Raw genomic sequence first — 23,277 nt, forward strand, 5'->3', positions numbered from 1 at the left:
ATCTTGATAAATGGGTCCACTAGACTTCACCTAAGGCCGGCGTCACACTAAGGCATCAGGGGAATGGGTGAGGTCATAAGTAAGGTTTAATTAACATTATTAAATTAGTCTGTGTCATTCTTTTAATTAAAGGACTTTTTTCTGGGTGTCTGTGTTTTCTTACAATGTGACTATGGGGTTAGTAATGGGGGAGTCTTATTGATGCCTCTCCATTACTAACCTCAGGGCTTGATGTCACCAGTACAAAGGTGACATCAACCCCCCAACTATCACCCCACTTGCCTCTGCTACAGGGCAAGTGGGAAGAGCAAGACTAAGTGCCAGAATTGGCGCATCTTAGAGATGTGCCTTTTTTGGGGCGGCTGAGAACTGATGTTTTTAGCCTGGGGGGAAGGCATCCATGGCCTCTTCCTAGGCTATTAATATCAGCCTGCAGCTATCTGCATAGCCTTTGCCGGTTATTAATTATAGGGGGACCCTGTGTCATTTTTTTAGGGTCCCCCATTTTAATAGCCTGTAAAGGCTACGTATACATTTGTGAGCTCTTCTTAGCCTGGGAAGATCCATGGGTATTACCCCCTTCCCAGGCTATAAACATCGGCCCCCCAACCGTTGGTTTTACGTCAGCTGGTTGCAAAAATTGTGCCGGAGCCCACACCATTTTTTTCTGAAAAATAATCTTTTATTAAATACATGTACAGTAATTTGCACACACTTTACTAAGTGTATTTGTCACAGACATCTATACATCTATCTATTCTATTTGTATTTACTGTATGTAATCCATCTATCCTATTGGCTCCTGCATTGATTTTACAGTACACAGCAGATGAATTGTCGGCTTTTCTTCTATCTTTCTTTGTATGTAATATATATAAGGAAAAAAAAATAGGCAGCACTCATATTAAATGTGAAAACAGTGGATACTTTACTGATCCTCAGGTAGCAACGTTTCAACGGTGACCCGTCTTTCTCACGCTTTGACAAAGACAGGTCACCGTTGAAACGTTGCCACCTGAGGAACAGTAAAGTATCCACTGTTTTCACATTTAATTTGAGTGCTGCCTATTTTTTTTCCTTTTGTTAATTTGGCTGTTTGGACACTGCTGAATAGGTTTTGCACCTACTATATTATTTTGGTAGTGCTGCCCTTTTTTCTTGATTTATATATATATATATATATATATATATATACACATATATATGTGTGTGTGTTATTGACATCTATATACCTATGTATTCTATGTGTATATATCGTTTCCATCTATTTTATTCTAACCTGTCAGTGTGATATTACTGTACACAGCACATGAATTGCTGGCTTTTATGCTATCTATCTATCTAGCTATCTATCTAGATAAGAAAAAATAAAGGCAGCACTCCTTAGACTTGTAGTAAAATTTGTGGTTTTTAATTCAAACCCACATGGCATGGCAACGTTTCGGCTCACACTGAGCCTTTTTCAAGTTTGAAAAAGGCTCAGTGTGAGCCGAAACGTTGCCACGCCATGTGGGTTTGAATTAAAAACCTAAAATTTTTCTACAAGTCAAAGGAGTGCTGCCTTTATTTTTTCTTATCTAGATAGCTTGAAAAAGGCTCAGTGTGAGCCAAAACGTTGCCATGCCATGTGGGTTTGAATTAAAAACCACAAATTTTACTACAAGTCTAAGGAGTGCTGCCTTCACTTTTTCTTATCTGGATTGGAGCAAGTATTGGATGCTTTGCTGTGAAGGCTGCGCACCCGCTGTTCCATTTTTTGCTAAATATCTATCTATCTAATTATCTATGTATTATTTATATATATGTGTGTGTGTGTTTTGACGATGTGTAAATGACAGAGCAAATCTCTATGTAAAAGCTCAAGTTAAAATCGCATTGCAATCAGATAGCAATTGCACTGCTTTTGGATGTAAATCGGATGCTAGGTGAGAAAAAATCGGATTGTACTCGCATGACACTCGCATTACACTCATGCGACTCTCGGAAGGGAGACTCGGACTGATTTTTCATACATTTAGTGTGACTCCAGCCTTACCTCCAGTTTTTAGGTTCTACTGCAACTTCTGCACACACTTCAGATCTACAGTTATATATCCTGTTAGAGACTCCACATTGAGTATTAGTTACTTATAGTGATACAACACTGCTTATAAAGTTATTACTCCCAAAATGTTTCCTCTACCTGAAAGATCAATGCTGTAACGCTGCTCCAGGCAGAATGAATGTTTCCCACTTACTGCACATTAGAAAAAGTCATGGTGTCATCCATGGTCCATTGTTACTCCCACGACTTTGTAACCGATGTGAAGTCAGATGTCACGGTCATGTATATGCTGAAAATGTATTGTGATCAATATCCATTAAACTCAGATGTAACATCAGATTGCAACCTTCACCTACAGATATTTAGGTATCAGTCATTTAACAGGCTAGAAGTTTTTAGAATGAAGCACAATGTGGGGAAGCTGGTGGTGTTGCCATTATCTGCAACGAGTGAATCAAAGTGTTGCACAATGTTTGATACATTTTGCACAGTTTTGACCCCTTTGCTTCAAGCAGCATGTGTGTGGATAATGGTCAAAAATTGCCGTATGGAACTCAATATGATAATACGGGATGTTGGTCTGTCTGCTTGAAACGTACCACAGTTTTACATGTTGATGTCAAATGGATATTAAGGTGAAAGAATAAAGTTGGAAGAAGGTTTTTCATCTGTACACTGGATCCCGTGTGCCTTTTTGCTCAGGTCTTATCCGTATAGGTGATACAAATACAGAAAATCTGCCTTGCATGGATAATGCAATCACAAAGCTGCTCAGTGTACACTGTCTGCAGAATTATTAGGCAGGTGAGTATTTTAACCAAATCATCCTTTTATGCAGATTTTCCAACTTAAAACTGTATAAACTTTGAACACTTATTGGATGAAGCAAATCAGGAGATGTGTATTTGTGTAATGGGGGTCGGGATTGCAGAATTATTAGGCAGCTGGTTTTTCTCAAACAAAATGGGCAAAAAACAGTTTTCACTGACTTTAAAAAGTAAAAAATTGTTACAAGTCTTACAGAGGATGCAGCACTCTTGAGTAGAGATGAGCGAATATCTTCGGCTCCCTCCTTATTCGGCAAGCTGTAGCGCTTACCGAAGAAGCTGCAGCGGGAACCCGGATACATGGAGCGCTCGGATAATCAGGTGTATGGCGCCGCAGCTACTGTATATGTGTCACGGCTGTGTGACAGTCACAACACATGTATGAAGAGCCTGTGTGTTGTGACTGTCATACAGTCGCGACGCATGCAGCTGTGGTGCTGAACGGCTGATTATCGTAGCGCTCCAGGTATCCGGGTTCCCGCTGCACTTTCTTCGGTAAGCGCTATAGCTTGCCGAATAAGGAGGGAGCTGAAGATATTCGCTCATGTCTACTCTTGAGATTGCACACAGTTCAACAGTATCTCCAAAGGCACAGTGGGCATGAGTTTTCATGAAATCATATCCACTTTGCTTGTACAGATAAATGAAGCATATTTTTCTACACAAAAAAGACACAATGGAAAAAAAACTTCCCGCTATATGTGATCATGACCCAAGAAGGTCAGAGAATTAAAACATATAAAAACATAAACAGGACTTCAAGATCCAGAACTAGTTCCTGCATGAATATCTTTAAAATAAGTTGAACCTCTCACTAGTGATCAATGACTGCAATTCTGCAAATTATTTAAAGCTCCAACACTGCAGCAGCTCAGCAGCTTGAGAGCCTTTAAAGAGGTTGTCCACTACTATCTCATTAATGACCTACCCCCGTCAATCAGCTGTTATCAGTGGTGGCAGGCGCCGTCTGAAAGTACTCACTTGCAGAGCTGGTCATCTTCTTGTAGAGGCAGCAGCAAATAAATAGGAGGTGGATGTACAGTACTGTGCGGCGGCCACTAACAGAAGACAGGGCAGCTCTGCAAGTGAGTACTTCTAGCCGGCGTCCGACAGTGGCACTGATAACAGCCAATTGGCAGGGGGGAATGCCGGGTGTTGAACCCTGGCTGATCAGACGTGGACAACCTCTTTAAGTCAAATAGAAAACCTTTTGATTTACACTTTCATAGATCAGTGAAATGTGAACTGTTTAACATATGAAGTTACTGGAAATAGGATGACGTCTCCAGCTGTATGACAAGTACCGCTATGCTACAAATTGTATTATGTTCTCCGGATAGAGAGCTAGCACTGGGAAGGCAGCATTGATCCATTTCTGCTTTTGGGGATTTTTCTGTCTATTTTGTGACTAAATCCTAATTTAATGCATTGTATGACATTATTACACTTAAGTTCACAAGTTTAAAAGTAATGTTGAACCTATATTGCAGCTTCTCCCACGGTACATTCGATTTAGTTGTGTTACAAGATTTTTAAATTTTAGTGACTTCACAATTACAAGAACTATTTTTCTACTTGTGTACCTACTGTATTTGTCACATTTTTAACTATATGTCTACTTTTCACCATTATAGATTTCAGCAGCTTTATTAACAAAGTTCAGCCATTGTATTGTTATTATTTTCGCTCCTGAATAGTGAAGGCTCAGTCAGATGAACACATTACTAGCAGTGAGCACAAAGGAGCCCATAGTATTTCCAATATAGAACAGTCATCACACCACGGGGACCAATAAGCACAAGAAACCGACCATTGATCCCATTATGTGCAACAACTACTGTGAAGGTGACTTGTGGGCTACAATGCTACAACATTGAAGATACTCCATATAAGTCTTGTCCTAAAGCTCTGTTTATATGGTCCGTATAGGTTTGTAAGTACTAACAAAAATACTGGTTTACAGTACTGAACAGGTGACTTCATGTCCGTTAGTTTGGGAGCACACAGAAGGTGAATATTGTCAGTAATGGGCTTTTACATTGTGTTCTTCTAGCAAGATTACTACAGTGATTCCATGCCACGCATATGAAATGCTTTTAGCATTAAACTACTTCCCTGATATCAAAACTTCACAAGTGTAATAAATATATTTAGGTATATCTGCTTCATAATGTGAACCCTGCGGTCAGTGACTGGCTGCAGTGGTCATGTGTATTGATGTGATGTAATCACTGCCACCAAGTAAAGAAAAAACAGTGGAGAGCACTGGAGTGGAGGGGGATTTGTATTATTTGCATTTCTGTAGCTAGCATTTCCTTCCTTAGCGTGTTTTTTGATTATCCTGGACATCCACTTTTAAAGGGGCTGTCATAACCAGAGATTAATCTTTTCATATAGAAGCAAGCTCTTGATACACCGGACTAATAGCTCATTTTGCAGAGGGAATCTGTTGCCAGTCAGATAGGTGATGCAAGGAATCAGATGAATAGCAGAGTGGCTTTCTATTTTGGCCTATAGATTCTCTCGAGCAAGATTGCGGAGGCATGAGGACAGGGAAACAAAGCCTTTATTGAGATCACATTAAAGACTATTCAGTAATCGACGTTATAAGGACTTATCCATTGCTATATTCACATACCACGTAGAGATGTGTGGCGCCCCTGAGTTTTCAGTTGCCACAGAGGTACTGAACCTCCTCCTGAGGTGTGGTACCCCACTATCCAGGTAAGGTGGAGTCACCTGACCACACTCCAACACCTGCACCCAGCACAGACACTTTAGAATAGCGGAGCACCCTGTAAGTCAGCTGCTTTGGTTCACGAAGGGTGCTGGGGAAGCAGGTGGAGCTTAGACTGCATAAGAGAGCGGAAGAAGGTTAGGAAGGGGTCAGTTAGTGAGAGAAGATCCCCGGAGAGAGATGGAGTGGAAGGAAGTGCAGCAGCAGACTGTTGTGAGTCGGAGCTGTTGGCAAGGGAAAGAGCAAGAGAAAGCTTGATTCTTCAGAAGGGAGATAGATTAGTATGGAACGTGGGGAGAAGAGAACTGAGGACAAGGGTGAGCGCAGAGCCCTTCCTTAAGTTAAAGTGCATGGGTCGGAGTCTGATATCTGAAGTTGTATGGATGCTGATGGTCCTGCAGCAGAAACCGGAGGAATAGAAGTTGTCACCACTTTATTCCCACCTGAGGGTATGTGCAAACGTAGTTTTCTGGTGGTGCAGATTTTGTAGTAAAATCCGTACATAAATCCGCAGGACTAAAGTCCTGAGGTTTATCTGCGGATTTGCCTGCGGTTTTGCCCTGCGGTTTCACACCTCATAATGGATGATGTCGGAAACCGCAGCGGTTCTGCACAAAAGAATTGACATGCTGCAGATTGTAAACCGCAGCAAATCCGCGCGGAAAAATCCGCAGCATTTGCACAGCGTTTTTCAGTTTACCATTGAAAACAATTGGTACTGTGCAACGCACCTAAACCTGCTGCGGACCCGCAGGGCCAAAACCGCTGCGGATCCGCAGCAGAATCCGCACCGTGTGCACATACCCTAAGACTCGGGGGCACAATAGCAACATGTGTGAGCCGGGACATGATAGTAGGAAATCCCTGAAGCGGGCTACAGCTGTCTGCCGTACAAGTGGAGTTCCAAGTAACATCTGGAAGGAGGAACTTGAGTCTAATTCACGACTACAAGTACTTCAGTTTAGGCTCTAGTGAGGAGACGTTCAGGAAAGGCATATGTTGGAGGAGTGCTGGAAAGGTGTACTCTATCTTATCTGGAAGTTATCTGGACCCCTCACCTGGAGGACTCAGTACTGAAGCGGGCATCTGTGTGCACCAGACTGTGAGTAAAGCCTTTGGAACTACAAGCCCTTGTGTCCTCCACTTATTCCTGTGCCACTCATCCAGCACTGCTACGTCTCTGTGCCTAACACTACACCATCTACCTCAACACCTATCCCTACTGCCCTGGGACTATAGCTCCACCTGTGGGGAGCTTCAACATCATTGCTGCACCACATCTGTCCCAGAGAAGCAACCCTGCAGCGCTGGTCAAACTGACCAGAAACCACAGGTGGCGTCACGAATCATCTCAATAACTTTATCCCCATCCCTCTACCCCTTTTACATTGACTGTCTGAGGCCACGGACCGGGTCACTGTCACTGTGACATCTCCCATTGAAATCAACGGGCCCAGCACCGAGTACCCCACGGCCTCTGGGGGCGAGCCAATTTTTGCGCCACGAACAGGAGGACGAAGCCCGGTACCACCGGGTCCTGTGTGCTGAAGATTTATTACATTGGATATTGCTGAAAATGTGCAAAATAACCAAAATGATAGACTGTAAAATGGACTCTCAAAATGGCCGCCAGCGCTGGGAAGAAGGGCGTGACAACATGGGTTGCCCTAAGAAAAGAGCGCGAACTGTCCTGGGCCTCCCCTGCCTGAACTTCTATGCAACAGCAACATGGCCCACCCCCAGAGGGGTTCGTATACTGGCTTGGTATGGAGGAAGAAGGAGGCGCCGCCCCAGGAAGGAGCAGAGCTGTGAGGCGGGAAGGGAGCCCAGAGAGAAGCCAGAATGCCAGGACGCCATGATGGAGGAACGATGAAGACCTGATGAACGCGAGGAAGAGGAGTTTGCCTTCCCCGGCGTACTAGTTGAAGGCTCCGGCTCTGCTTCCATGATGGACTGTCAGCAGTTGAAAGAAGAGATCGCTATGCTGAACCGCAGTCTGCGGCTGAAGCAGGAGGCTCTGCAGACCTTGGATCGGTAGCGCACCCAGGAGGGGCCTGCAGAAACGGTACCTACACCACCGGTACCCGCCACGGCTGCACAAGTTCTCCCCCAGGCAACACCTGTGAAACCTGCGGCCGCTGCGATGCCATCAGCAGCGCCCGCACCACCTCCACGATGATACCGCCGTCGGGCGCTGCCTGCCAGGAGTAGTTACCTGAGGGCCCGGGAGCCGACAGTGAAGCATGGACTGTGTTCCTGCCTGGACCTGGCGCGGTCGCGCAGGTCCCACTGAAGGCCTCAGCAGACCCCGAACCAGCACCAGCTCCACTCCAGTCGCCGCCCGCTGACGAGGCAGCTCCAATAACCACCGCTGCCACCGGCTGCCGTCCAGTACCTGCACCGGAGCCAAAACACCACCGAGAAGCGTCAGGTATGACCGCCGCCCCTGCAACCGGGGAGAACCCTGGGTTCCCGTCTGCCCCAACGTCCGGGCAGAATGTGCTGGATCTGGCCTGGGACCGGGACACTAGTCCCTGGGGGGAAACACCAGGACCCCTGGCAGTGATACCTCTGTCCGCTGTTGGCAGAGGCCGATCCCCAGAGGAGGAGGAGAAAGAAACCTACTGCCAGCAAAAGATCCGCAAGCTGGCAGCGGAGCAGCGGGAGCGGGAACAAAGGAGTCTGGCAGTGCTGGGCCCTGACCTCGACAAGAGGACTCGGCAGGGTGGGGTCGGGTCCTGAACTTTAACCTGGAAATGGGATTTGGTTTCATCTCGGACCCCCAGAGAATCTCGGACCTCTTCGTGAGTCGCAGGGATGTGGAGTCCCACCTCCAGAGGGGACACCCCGCCCGTGATCTACACCGGGTGGATTATGTGACATTCACCCGCCATGAGGGGCTACGCGACTGGTATGCCCTGAATGTGCGCTGCATCCCGGAGGAGTTCATAGCGGCCTATGAGAAAGGGCAGGCTTACATTCCTCCAGCAGAGGCAGTACCCACCGTGGTATATGTAACCACCAAGGCAAAGCAGGCCACCTCTACTGAAGTGAAGCACCCTCTTGTTCAAGTGGCTGCCCCTGCTGTGAAACAGGCATTGGTTCCACCGGCTGTCAGACCAAAGACCAGGGCAGCTACCATTTCACCGATAGCAGCTGTGCTACCCCAACAGGCAGCTGCAACTCCCCAGCAAGCTGCTACCCCACCAGTACGGGCAGCCATTCCCCAAGCCCACCAGGAGGACTATGGACAATATGTCATGCCGGCAGGAAGCAGACACCCTGAAAATCTCCCCTGGAAGCAAAAGATACCTGCTTCCACCACCCCAGGGGGAAAACCACTAAGTACATTCCCAAGTGACTGAACTGTTACCCAGGAGGGTATGGGCACCGTTGTGCCCTCATTGTTTGTTTTTGTTTTCTGTAGTTTTTGCCACTGTTTGGCACCAGTTATTGAAAGTTCAAAAACTTCAGTGGTCATGAACTTCGTGATCCACAAACTTTGCTGTATATAGTTTGTGTGGTGCCCCTGAGGGTTCAGTCGCCACAGAGGTACTGCACCTCCTCCTGAGGTGTGGTGCCCCACCATCCAGGTAAGGTGGAGACTCCTGATCACACTCCAACACCTGCATCCCACACAACATAGTAGTGTAGCAAAGCACCTTTGGTGGCTCCCTGCTTGGAACACGAAGAGTGCTGGGAGGTGGGTGGAGCTTAGTCTGCACCAGAGAGTGGGAGATGATTGGGACTAAGTCAGTCAGTCTGACGAGGAGTCAGCCGAGAGGATCCCCAGAGTGGGATAGATGAAAGAAGTGCTGCAGCAGACCTCAGTGACCTGGGTCTGCTGGCACAGGAAAGAGATATTCAGAAAGCCTAATTCTCCATAAGAAAGATTGATTTGTACGGAATGTAAGGAGAAGAATTGAATTAAGGATTAGGGTTAGAGTAGAACCCTTCCTCAAGTTCTAAGCGCATGGCCGGGGTCCGGTCCCCGAGGTTGTATGGATACTAATGGTCCTGCGACAGACATCGGAGGAATAGAAGTTGTCACCACTTTATTCCCACACAAGACTTGGGGGCACAACAGCAACGAGAGTGAGCCGGGACTTAGTAGCAAGGAGTCCCCGAAGCAGGCTACAGCTGTCTGCCATACAAGTAGAGTTCTAAGAACACCTGAAAGGAGGAACTCCAGTGTAACTCAGTACTGTGAGTACTTCACTATGAGCGCTAAGGAGTGAGACGTTCAGAAAAGGCACATATGTTGGCGGAGTGGTGGAACGGAGTACTTCATCTTGCCTGGAGGTTGGCTGAGCTCCTGACCTGGAGGACACAGCATGGATGCGGGCACCTGTATGCACAACAGACTGTGAGTAAAGCTTTGGAACTACATGCCCTGGTGTCCTCCACTTATTCCGGTTCCAACACACTCAGCACTGCTACATCGCTGTGCCTGACACCGCACCATTTACGTCTCCTCCCTATCTCTTCACCTACACTGCCCTGGGACTACTGCCCTACCTGTGGAGGGCCACAACATCATTGCTGCACCACACCATCTGTCCCAGAGGATGTGCCTGCAGCGTCGGCTTAACATCTTCATTGCCGAACACCACAGGTGGCGTCACGAATCATTCACTAATAAACTTTAATCATCATCCACGCACTCAACATTCCCCTTTTACAATGGATGCCCAGGGCCACGGACCGGGTCACAGCTACCGTGACATCTCCCATTGAAGCTCCACGGGCCCGGTACCGAGTACCCCGCTGCCCTGGGTGAGGGCGACTGATCCATTTTTGGCGTCACGAACAGGATGACGAAGCCCGATGCCACCGGGTTCTGTGTGCCGAAGATTTATTGGACTTAACTGCTGAGAATGTGCAAAATAACCAAAATTATAGACTGTAAAATGGACTCTCAAAATGGTTGCCGGTGCGGTGAAGAAGGGCGTGACAACATGGGTGGTCCTAAGAAAAGAGCGCAAACTATCCTGGGCCTCCCCTGCCTAAACTTCTATGCAACGGCAAAATGGCCCACCCCCAGAGGGGTTCGTATACTGGCTTGGTATGGAGGAGTAGGAAGAATACGCCGCCCCCAGAAGGAGGAGCGAAGCCCTGTGGCGGGAAAAGAGCCAGGGAAGGAGAGAGAACGCCAGGACGCCATATTGGAAGAAGGAAGGAGGCCCGAAGAGCGCGAGGAGGTTGAGCTGAACTTCCCCAGCGCAATGGCTGAAGGCTCCTACCCTGCTTCCACAATGGACCGCCAGCGGCTGGAGGACGAGATTGCCCAGCTGACACACCGCCTGCGGCTGAGACAGGAGGCTCTCTGGACTCTGAACTGGCAGCGTGCCCAGGAAGGGCCTGCACCCGCGGTGCCTTCACCACCGGTGCCCACCGTTGATGCCCTGGTTCTCCCTCCGGCGGCGTCTGTGGTGCCTGCGGCCGCTGCGATGCCATCGGCAGCGCCTGTCGCCATCTCCCCGCTGCAACCACCGCTGAGAGCTGCCTGCCCGGAGTAGTTACCAGAGGGCCCGGGAGCTGAGCAGGAAGAAGCTGAACTCCTGCCTGGACCTAGCGCGGCTGCGCAGGTCCCACCGGAGGCCCTTGCGGACCCAGAGATGCCATCCGCTCCACCACCATCTCCCGCCTCTGACCAGGCAGCTCAAGTCACAACAGCTGCCACCGGCTGCCGCCCGATGCCTGCACCAGAGCCGACACAACACCACCAGGAAGCTCCAGGTATGACCGCCGCCCCTGCCATCGGGTTGCTCCCTGAGTTTCCATTCACCGCGTGCAATGGGTCGGTACTCTGCATGAGACAGTTGGAAGAGCTGTGTTCTCAATTCCAAGGCACTAAGCTGAAGTGGAAGAAGTCCCTGCTGAAAAGAGTAAGGCTGCAGCAGGCGAGTCCCATTCAACATCTTCTGATCTCAACAAAGGAGTTGGAGCAGCTGCTGGGTGTTACTATGCATCATGGGTTCCCCCTTCCAGGGATTCATGATCCCCGCGTTTCACCCTACAAGCGGCCACAGGCGAAAGTTTCACCAGCGGTCAGACCAAAAGCCAAGGCAGCAGAGATACCACCTGAAGCTGAAGTACTAAACTCCCAGGTACACGTCACCACCCCTGCTGTACCAAAGGCAGCAGTCAAACCAGTGACCACCACCTCCTATGTGCAACCATCAACAGGAAGAGGAAAATCAGAAGTTCTCCCCTGGAAGAAGCAAAAGAAACCAGCTTCCACCACCCAGGAGAAGACCACTACTAAAGAACATTCCCCAAATCATTAACTGTTACCCAGGAGGGTATTAGCACCGTTGTGCCTTCTCGTCTATTTTCTTTTTGATTCTAGTTTTTGCCTAGTTGCGTTGGCAGCATTCTTACTGAACTGCAGAGATCATGGACAATGAGTGATCCACAAACTGTGTTTGTAAATAGTTGCGCCTTTTGAGGTGCCCTCTCTTGGTTTTACATAGGTTTCAATAAAGAAGAACTACCTCAACCTGGAGCATTGCTCCAACCCAAGGACACTGCAAGAAATCCCGGCTGGGAGCGGTGTCCAGCACTTTCAAGAATTATTGATGTCTTAATGTGAAGTATTATATAATGTGCCTTATAAAAACGTTGATAGCAATAGGCCAGATTTTATATAAAAATTGGTTGATAGTAATATCTAAGTATTTGATTAGGAGTGAATATTTTGACTAAATGGTAGTACTTTAATAAAGATGTTAAATTTGAATAAAGATTTGAATACAGGTGACGAACCAGGCATCAGCAGTTGTCACTCAAGGTCTAAAGGAAGGAGAGTATAGAAAACGTGAAAGACAAAAGAAGAAGAATATGTGTAGATGATAATACTTGAACTGGTACCATAGCACTTTAAATTGGGTAATATAGCTTTTAATATACATTAAGTATAGATAGTTAATTAAGTTGTTCTGCAACGTTCAAGAATCTGTGCCTCCCAAATTGGGAAGTTTAGATAAGAATTGTTTATTAAGCATTTCAAAAAATTTTGTACAGTTGTGGCCAAAAGTATTGACACCCCTGCAATTCCGTCAGATAATACTCAGTTTCTTCCTGAAAATTATTGCAAACACAAATTCTTTGGTATTATTATCTTCATTTAATTTGTTTTAAATGAAAAAACACAAAAAGAATTGTCCTAAAGCCAAATTGGATATAATTCCACACCAAACATAAAATAGAAGGTGGACAAAAGTATTGGCACTGTTCGAAAAATCATGTAATGCTTCTCTAATTTGTGTAATTAACAGCACCTGTAACTTACCTGTGGCACCTAACAGGTGTTGGCAATAACTAAATCACACTTGCAGCCAGTTGACATGGATTAAAGTTGACTCAACCTCTGTCCTGTGTCCTTGAGTGTACCACATTGAGCATGGAGAAAAGAAAGAAGACCAAAGAACTGTCTGAGGACTTGAGAAACCAAATTGTGAGGAAGCATGAGCAATCTCAAGGCTACAAGTCCATCTCCAAAGACCTGAATGTCCCTGTGTCTACCGTGCGCAGTGTCATCAAGAAGTTTAAAGCCCATGGCACTGTGGCTAACCTCCCTAGATGTGGATGGAAAAGAAAAATTGACAAGAGATTTCAACGCAAGATTGCGCGGATGTTGGATAAAGAACCTCGACTAACATCCAAACAAGTTCAAGCTGCCCTGCAGTCCGAGGGTACAACAGTGTCAACCCGTACTATCCGTTGGCGTCTGAATGAAAAGGGACTGTATGGTAGGAGACCCAGGAAGACCCCACTTCTTACCCCGAGACATAAAAAAGCCAGGCTGGAGTTTGCCAAAACTTACCTGAAAAAGCCTAAAACGTTTTGGAAGAATGTTCTCTGGTCAGATGAGACAAAAGTAGAGCTTTTTGGGCAAAGGCATCAACATAGAGTTTACAGGAGAAAAAAAGAGGCATTCAAAGAAAAGAACACGGTCTCTACAGTCAAACATGGCGGAGGTTCCCTGATGTTTTGGGGTTGCATTGCTTCCTCTGGCACTGGACTGCTTGATCGTGTGCATGGCATTATGAAGTCTGAAGACTACCAACAAATTTTGCAGCATAATGTAGGGCTCAGTGTGAGAAAGCTGGGTCTCCCTCAGATGTCATGGGTCTTCCAGCAGGACAATGACCCAAAACACACTTCAAAAAGCACTAGAAAATGGTTTGAGAGAAAGCACTGGAGACTTCTACGGTGGCCAGCAATGAGTCCAAACCTGAATCCCATAGAACACCTGTGGAGTGACCTAAAAATGGCAGTTTGGAGAAGGCACCCTTCAAATATCAGGGACCTGGAGCAGTTTGCCAAAGAAGAATGGTCTAAAATTCCAGCAGAGCACTGTAAGAAACGCTTTGATGGCTACCGGAAGCGGTTGGTCGCAGTTATTTTGGCTAAAGGTTGTGCAACCAAGTATTAGGCTGAGGGTGCCAAAACTTTTGTCTGGCCCATTTTTGGAGTTTTGTGTGAAATGATCAATGTTTTGCTTTTTGCTTCATTCTCTTTTGTGTTTTTTCACTTAAGACAAATTAAATGAAGATAATAATACCAAAGAATTTGTGTTTGCAATCATTTTCAGGAAGAAACTGAGTATTATCTGACAGAATTGCAGGGGTGTCAATACTTTTGGCCACAACTGTATGTTCCTTATTTTGTTTCATCTTTGTTTCGCTTGCAGCCCGCGGACGTGCTGTGATTAACAGGGGGGGTATGTGGCGCTCCTGAGGGTTTAGTCGCCACAGAGGTACTGCACCTCCTTCAGAGGTGTGGTGCCCCACCATCCAGGTAAGGTGGAGACTCCTGACCACACTCCAACACCTGCTTCCCACACAACATAGTAGTGTAGCAAAGCACCTTTGGTGGCTCCCTGCTTGGAACACGAAGAGTGCTGGGAGGTGGGTGGAGCTTAGTCTGCACCAGAGAGCGGGAGATGATTGGGACTAAGTCAGTCAGTCTGACGAGGAGTAAGCGAGAGGATCCCCTGAGTGGGATAGATGAAAGAAGTGCTGCAGCAGACCTCAGTGACCTGGGTCTGCTGGCACAGGAAAGAGATATTCAGAAAGCCTAATTCTCCATAAGAAAGATTGATTTGTACGGAATGTAAGGAGAAGAATTGAATTAAGGATTAGGGTTAGAGTAGAACCCTTCCTCAAGTTCTAAGCGCATGGCCGGGGTCCGGTCCCCGAGTTTGTATGGATACTAATGGTCCTGCGACAGACACCGGAGGAATAGAAGTTGTCACCACTTTATTCCCACACAAGACTTGGGGGCACAACAGCAACGAGAGTGAGCCGGGACTTAGTAGCAAGGAGTCCCCGAAGCAGGCTACAGCTGTCTGCCGTACAAGTAGAGTTCTAAGAACATCTGAAAGGAGGAACTCCAGTGTAACTCAGTACTGTGAGTACTTCACTACGAGCGCTAAGGAGGGAGACGTTCAGAAAAGGCACATATGTTGGCGGAGTGGTGGGACGGAGTACTTCATCTTGCCTGGAGGTTGGCTGAGCTCCTGACCTGGAGGACACAGCATGGATGCGGGCACCTGTATGCACAACAGACTGAGTAAAGCTTTGGAACTACATGCCCTGGTGTCCTCCACTTATTCCGGCGCCAGCACACACAGCACTGCTACATCGCTGTGCCTGACACTGTGCACCATTTACGTCTCCTCGCTATCTCTTCACCTACACTGCCCTGGGACTACTGCCCTACCTGTGGAGGGCCACAACATCATTGCTGCACCACACCATCTGTCCCAGAGGATGTGCCTGCAGCGTCGGCTGAACATCTTCATTGCCGAACACCACAGGTGGCGTCACGAATCATTCACTAATAAACTTTAATCATCATCCACGCACTCAACATTCCCCTTTTACAATGGATGCCCAGGGCCACGGACCGGGTCACAGCTACCGTGACATCTCCCATTGAAACTCCACAGGCCTAGAACCGAGTACCCCGCTGCCCTGGGTGAGGGTGACCGATCCATTTGCGCCTCTTAAGGTGCTCTCTCTTGGTTTTACTCAGACCTCAACAAAGGACTTCCTCAGACCTGAAGTTCTGCTTCAGCACCAGGGACACTGCAAGAAATCCCGGCTGGAAGCGGTGTCCAGCACTTGCAAGAATTATTGTTGTTTTACCGTGAAGTCTTTTATAATGTGCCTTATATAAAAAAAAAAAAAATGTTGGTAGCAATGTTTAGCTATCTGATTCGGAGTGAATATCTTGCAGAATCAAGCTTAGGAGCAATGCTTAATAAAAATGTGAAGTCTTGAATAAAAATTTGAATCCAGGTGACGAACCAGGGTCAGCGGTTGTCACCAAGGTAGCGCTTCAGGTTGTAGTAGCAAAACTAAAGTTATTATAAGTAACGTTAAAAGTGGAAAGCGCTTCTCTTTTGGAGAAGTTTTATTAGTTCGTATATCATGTTTACTGCTGGCAGTACTGTTGTTAAAATAAAATTTTGTATGTTCCTTATGTAACATCCTTTGTTTCACTTGCAGCCCGCGGATGTGCAGTGTTTAACGGGGGGTATCTGGCGCCCCTGAAGGTTCAGTCACCACAGAGGTACTGCACCTCCTCCTGAGGTGTGGTACCCCACTATCCAGGTAAGGTGGAGTCACCTGACCACACTCCAACACCTGCACCCAGCACAGACACTTTAGAATAGCGGAGCACCCTGTAAGTTAGCTGCTTTGGTTCACGAAGGGTGCTGGGGAAGCGGGTGGAGCTTAGACTGCACAAGAGAGAGGAAGAAGGTTAGGAAGGGGTCAGTTAGTGAGAGAAGATCCACGGAGAGGGATGGAGTGGAAGGAAGTGCAGCAGCAGACTGTTGTGAGCCGGAGCTGTTGGCACGGGAAAGAGCAAGAGAAAGCCTGATTCTTCAGAAGGGAGATAGATTAGTATGGAACATGGGGAGAAGAGAACTGAGGACAAGGGTGAGTGCAGAGCCCTTCCTTAAGTTAAAGCGCATGGGTCGGAGTCCGGTATCCAAAGTTGTATGGATGCTGATGGTCCTGCAGCAGAAACAGGAGGAATGGAAGTTGTCACCACTTTATTCCCACCTAAGACTCGGGGGCACAATAGCAACGTGTGTGAGCCGGGACCTGATAGTAGGAAGTCCCCGAAGCGGGCCACAGCTGTCTGCCGTACGAGTGGAGTTCCAAGTAACATCTGGAAGGAGGAACTTGAGTCTAATTCACGACTACAAGTACTTCAGTTTAGGCTCTAGTGAGGAGACGTTCAGGAAAGGCATATGTTGCAGGAGTGCTGGAAAGGTGTACTCTATCTTGCCTGGGAGTTGGCTGAGCCCCTGACCTGGAGGACCCGACACCGACGCGGGCATCTGTGTGCACCAGAATGTGAGTAAAGCCTTGGAACTACATCCCACTGTGTCCTCCGCTTTCTTTCTGTGCCACGTCCCCCGTACTGTTGGATCTTTCGCCCTACACTACCTCACCATCTACCAACTCTCTTCATCTGCCCTGGGACTACAGCTCTACCTGTGGAGAGCTTCAACATCATTGCTGCACCACAACATCTATCCCAGAGAAGCAACCCTGCAGCGCTGGTCAAACTGGCCAGAAACCACAGGTGGCGTCACGAATCATCTCATTAACTTTATCCCCATCACTCTACCCCTTTTACATTGACTGCCTGAGGCCACGGACCGGGTCACTGCCACTGTGACATCTCCCATTGAAATCAACGGGCCCGGCACCGAGTACCCCACGGCCTCTGGAGGCGAGTCAGATGAGCAAGTCGATTCACTCTGCCTAGGTCCAGCAACCAAGTTAGTCCTCTGAGGCAACCGGTCTTCACCAGTGCTTACTTGTTCTCCGCGGCATCATGATATCACAGTGTGAGGCATGTTATGGCAAGGCATTAGGCCTAGAGAAGTCCAGGATGCAGAGCAGTGGATGGCGGGGCAGAAGTGAAGACCGGCTGCCACACAGGTCCATACTGGACACCAGTCCAGGGCAGCGCAAATTGAATTGCTCATCTCTACCGACATATTTAATATCATCATTGGCAACGGTAATGCACAGACATGAACAGTACCTGCTGTCTGTCGAGCTTCATCCTCTTGGCGGCATTCCTACTTTCACTCTCACAGGCTGAGGCTAAGATACTTTCTGCTACAGCGGAGGTGAGGTGTGAGGGGATAGGTCGGGACTGAAAAAAAACACATTATAGATAAAGCGGGATTAAACAGCTGTTAGATTTATAAGGGTTAAATGTAGACAGGACTGTCGTCACTGAAGCGTCACTTTACAAAGCACACACAACAACAAAACTTAAATGGGGAAATGAACTGATGACAAAATGAACAAACAGAGGATAAGTCTTCACCTGGAATATATCACAATCCATTTTGCTCAGTGTATTACAACACAACCACGTAAGGATTACCAAAGGCTCTGGCTTCTAGATGTCTAAAAAATGACAAGCATCTGATTGATGGTACCAAAATATGAAGAATTTTTTTCCACCCAGGGAACACTAAAATATCACATCCTAGATAACACTGAATGAAATATTCCAGTTGGAAATCTGTAATCATTACAGAGTGGAATGTGTTCAGAACAATAAAACATAAAAATGATCAATGTAAATCAAAATTATAATCCCATGGAGGTCTGGATTTGGAATGATACTCAAAATCAAAGTGGAAAATCAAATTACAGGCTGATCCAACTTCAGTGGAAATTGCCTCAAAACAAGGAAATGATGCTCAGTAGCGTGTGTGGCCTCCACGTGCCAGTATGACCTTCCTACAACACCTGAGCATGCTTCTGATGAGGCGGTGGATATTCTCATGAGAGATCTCCTCCCAGGCCTAGATTAAAGCATCAGTCAACAGTTTGTGGTGCAACGCGGCATTGGTGGATGGAAAGAGACAAGATTTCCCCTGATGTGCCCGATTGGATTTAGATCTGGGGAAATGGCAGGCCAGTCCATAACATCAATGCCTTCATCATGCAGGAATTGCTGACACACTTCAGCGACATGAGGCCGCATTGTCATGTATCAGAAGGAACCCAGGGCCCACTGCACCTGCATATGGTATTATTTGCAGTATATTTTTTATTTTTAGTTCAGGATATTTGTGTTTTTTGCTTTTTGTTTTCTCTGGTTAATGGTCATGTGTTAATATGCATTTACATTGTGCATACACATTAACTTACTTTTCTCAGTTCAGATTTGTTTTTTATTCATTTCATTGTGCATTCAGTGCATATATGGGTGTGATCGCCCTCTTTCTGAGCTGGGAAAGCCATCCAGTCTGGCCTAAGCTGTTACAAGTGGTTCAGCCGCTCGACCCTTATTCACATTCACGCCACTTGGCAAGTGAAAAGGTTTTAAATACTAGAGTAGGGACTGTCCCACAAGGGTTGCCGTGACGTGGCGGGATGGCTTGTACATTATTTTGATCAAAATTATGTTTACTAAATACACTTATTATTAGTATTACCTTTATGCATTATTTGCAGTATATTTTTTATTTTTAGTTCAGGATATTTGTGTTTTTTGCTTTTTGTTTTCTCTGGTTAATGGTCATGTGTTAATATGCATTTACATTGTGCATACACATTAACTTACTTTTCTCAGTTCAGATTTGTTTTTTATATGGTATTATAATGTGTCTGAAGATCTCATCCCGATACTTAATGGCAGTCATGGTACCTCTGACTAGCACATGGAGGGCTGTGCAGCCCTCCAAAGAAATGCCTCATCACACTATTACTGACCGACTGCCAAACCGGTCATACTGGAGGATGTTGCAGGCAGCAGAACATTCTCCACGGCGTCTCCGGACTCTGTCACGTCTGTCAGATGTGCTCAGTGTGAACCTGCTCTCATGCCCAATAAAACTTGATAGTGTAAGCTACCATTAGATGGGCACATGAGAATTGGCCAATTTGTGCACTAACTAACCTCTTCAATTCTACAAGTACAGGCTATACTGTATAGCAGAAATGCTGTTCGAATTTCACATATTAAATGTTCACATACACCTTAGCAGACTTAGTGTGCTGCAGACACTGTAGTTTGCTCTTGTTCACATTTGACTCATTTTTTGCTTACTTTTGAGCATAGAGTGGCGGTTGGTTGAGCACTCACACTATCTGTCTAAAGCTACAATCACACAACCGTATTTTCGGCTTTACTGTTGTCTGTGAAAAAAACTGCCAGCACTTGTACCCGATGTTATTTAATGGGGCTCTTCAGATGACCGATTTTTTTACATGGATCGAACGTCTACGTGAAAAAAATTGCAGCATGCACTAGTATCTTCTTTATTTCTTATCATATTTACCAATTTAAGTCTATGGATGAACAAAAAAATTGGACCCCAAACTGATCAATGCAATGGCATCTGATTTTTACAAGTACATTGTAATTCTTAAATATAGGAAAATGTATTTGGTTTTGAAAAATTGAATAAGTGTTTATGTATAAAAACAGATGTCATGAGTGGCAATAAAAATGAAAAACTGGATGTTTTTCTGTATGAAATGTGGACAATTTTTTATACGATTGTGTGAACTTAGCCCAAGGCTGTTGTCGATTAGACGTGGATCCTACCCTTTAAATTTATAGGAATAGGAGATGTAGTTTAAGTTGACAGTGCAGTTTTCCATCTCCAGGAGTGCAATTAAAATGGAAAATGCGCACCAAATTCTCATTGTGTGAACTTAGTCTAAGTTTATAGAACTTGGCAGCCAAGAATAAAATAAGATCTAAAATAAAACACTAAATACAGAAATAACACTCGATTGTACTGGAAAGTGCTGTCTTCAACAATATATTTAAGAAAAACTGGAAAAAGTTGATTTCTGTGGTAATATCACAATTTAAAGAGAAAATGGACTTCCACTGAATATTTGACATATAGAGATTTGTCAGAAGATTTGATCATTGGGGATTCAGATGCTACCAATCTCTAAAATGGAGTACAAAAGTGATCAGCCAAGTGCTGCTTTCCTCCGACACTGAATCGGGCTCCATAGACCTTCTATTAAGCCTGTCTTCAGCTAACCCCATCTCTCTATCATTAGTTGCTAAGTTTCAGGTTTGCCTGTGTCAAATACCACATCAACTAAGAAAATCTTAATCGAGATGATTGGTTCTAAACACAGGAACTTGGCAACACAAAAAAAATCTTCCAATCTGACAAAAATATTAAAATCTTCATGACTTAAAAAACACACATAAAAACATTCCTAAAAAAAAAATTAAATGCATGTATAGCTGTGACAATCTCCTTTTAAGGGGTTGGTTTGCCATTACATATCACTTCCACTATAGAGATCACAAAAAGTAATAATATTCACAATTTACAGGCTGCTAAAAAACCCGATGCAGTGAAAAATACAATTTTCTTTTTTATGGCACCACTGTCACAGGAAGGCTTTTACAAATATCACCGAATGTCATGGTGGCATCAGAATTTGTGGAATCCACAGATTCTTGCTATGATCAGCGCAGTGAGACTCAGATGTCAACTCAAAGACTTGTAGTTCCTAGGCAGGTTAGCAAGAGTTAAAGCTCTGCTCGGCTAAGTTGTTAATCTCCTTTAGGCTGGAGTCACACCAGTGTATTGACATCTGATGCAAGAGAATGGATGCGATGTGCTAATGACCCTCGGCTCCTGCTCTGCTGCGAGCGTTATCCAGTAGTGCTCCGATCCTCTCGCATGACAGAATTGGAACACAGCTGCGGAGGAGATGGAGAAAATTAATTTCTCCATCTCCCCTGCTGCCGGCGTTGGCGTATATTCCACTGTACTCAGGTGATATCTGAGTGAAGTCCGATGTTTCACTCGCATCCGTAGACTTGTATGGGTGTGATTGAGCAGAGCTGCCACTCGCAGCATGCTGCAATTGTTCTCGCATGCCGAATCCTCATGAGAAAGTAACCACAGATCTGAGCTGCCCCATAGAGTAACAATTGGGCCAAGTGCTATGCAATGTTTTATCGTATGGCACTCGGCCGTGTTATACGGTAGTGTGATTCCGGCCTTAGTCACATGCTGCAGGAGAACCAGTAATATCTTCTCTCCTCCTATATATGCTGCTTTGACAATTCAGGGAATACCAGCTATAGTTTGTCTATTCTGGTTTGGAGACGTAGACACATCCAGGCTTACTGGTGGTTAATTCTAAGTTGGTTGCAAGCGGTTTTTGGTGTAGCCATTCCTTTCCTTTGGTGTCTCTGAGTTGCTTCCTTCCCTCATTAGCTTTACACTTTTCGTTCCTTAGTGTTTATTCCTGTAAGAGTGCTGTGTGACTGTTTTTCTACCTTTCCCTGTCTGTCTTTTGTTGTGTTTTCCAATAAACTTCTGCCCTACCTCCCTTGCAAAAGGGAAAAGATACAGATTAGCGTATTTTAGGAGCATAGCGAGGAACAAGACCCAGGCGTCCCCACCATGAGGGTTAATCTTGGGGACAGAGATATCCCAGCATCTCCTAGCCTGAGGAAAAGGATAGGAACCCATTGTCCTTGCTATCACATAGTCACACTGTGACAGCCACATGGTGTCCACTGTGCAGGTTCATGGCACCACATGGTGTCCAGTATGCAGGTCCATCCAAAGAGCTGAGACGTGGTGCTCAGTCATTCTCCTCACAGTCACGTTTATGGATCATGATTCATTGCTCACTGAAAAACAGCCAATAGAAATATCTCATAGGACAGACAGATAATTTTATTGGCTGCTTTGCATTGAATAGTAATTGTAGATTTTGAACACCGGATGGCGCCCTACTACATAAGTAGATGTAATAACTTTACTAGATACGTTTTATAACAGCAAGTAAATAGCAAATATTTTTTATTATCTATACACAAATGGAAACTCTTCTCCAATAATTAGTGCCTTGTGAAATGTAAGGTATTATTATTGAATGTAATCTATCAACAATGATCATTGGGTATAAATATGTCATATAACACAAAAACCTGCACCTTCTCCAGTTCTCCCTTGACGTTAATGCTGTTCAGAAGTATTCAGAATTCACTGATTTTCTTCTGTAGAACAATTACAGGGTCATAAACAGTGATGTGCCGCTGTACGACATATAAACATAAGAATAGATACATTCACGCACTACATCTAATAGTCCGTAGAAAAATCACTGAGTAAAAATGTATTTGAGAAATAATGACCATCAATGTGAAGAGCTGCTGTGTAAAATTGGCTTTTTTTTCTTTCTGAAATCACCTCGCTGCAACATTACGAGAAGTAATATTTAGCTAGGGATAATTTCAGGTTAAATCAAGTCAATTAATACACAGCCAGAGGACTGCAATGTTTTATGGGTCTTATAACAGTAAAATATATTGAGCGCAGAGACAATGCTCACATATGTGTTTACTGTGGTTAATAATATTACGGATTATGCCCTTAAACAAAAGCAACAATCCACTTTCATAACCACATTAAGTTGAGCACACAATAATCACTATGAAGGCTGCTATCCACTAATACCCAAACGTGGGATCAAAATGAATGGAAAGTATGAATCCCTTCCTCTTGTTTCACGGTGTGCAGTAATAACAAATCTGTAGTTAGTGTCACGGCAGAAAATAAGAGTTTAGTGCAGCCATAATCTTCTTGACACATATTAGCAAAGGGTGTGGGTGCA

The 23,277-nt window shown here is 45.5% G+C and overlaps 1 protein-coding gene across 5 annotated transcripts in view; it reads right to left on the reverse strand.

The window, feature by feature from the left end:
- NOL4 (nucleolar protein 4) overlaps positions 1-23,277 on the reverse strand; it is a 464,933-nt gene that overhangs the window by 49,868 nt on the left and 391,788 nt on the right. For all 5 annotated transcript variants that reach the window (XM_073583742.1, XM_073583739.1, XM_073583741.1 and 2 more), the window contains one exon: positions 17,687-17,800. In XM_073583742.1, the coding sequence (XP_073439843.1) occupies positions 17,687-17,800 (114 nt within the window). The remainder of the gene's footprint in view (positions 1-17,686; positions 17,801-23,277) is intronic.

Source organism: Dendrobates tinctorius, unplaced genomic scaffold (genome assembly GCF_039654945.1).
Source record: "Dendrobates tinctorius isolate UK_male_01 unplaced genomic scaffold, ASM3965494v1 ptg000081l, whole genome shotgun sequence".
Taxonomy (NCBI): Eukaryota; Metazoa; Chordata; class Amphibia; order Anura; family Dendrobatidae; genus Dendrobates; species Dendrobates tinctorius.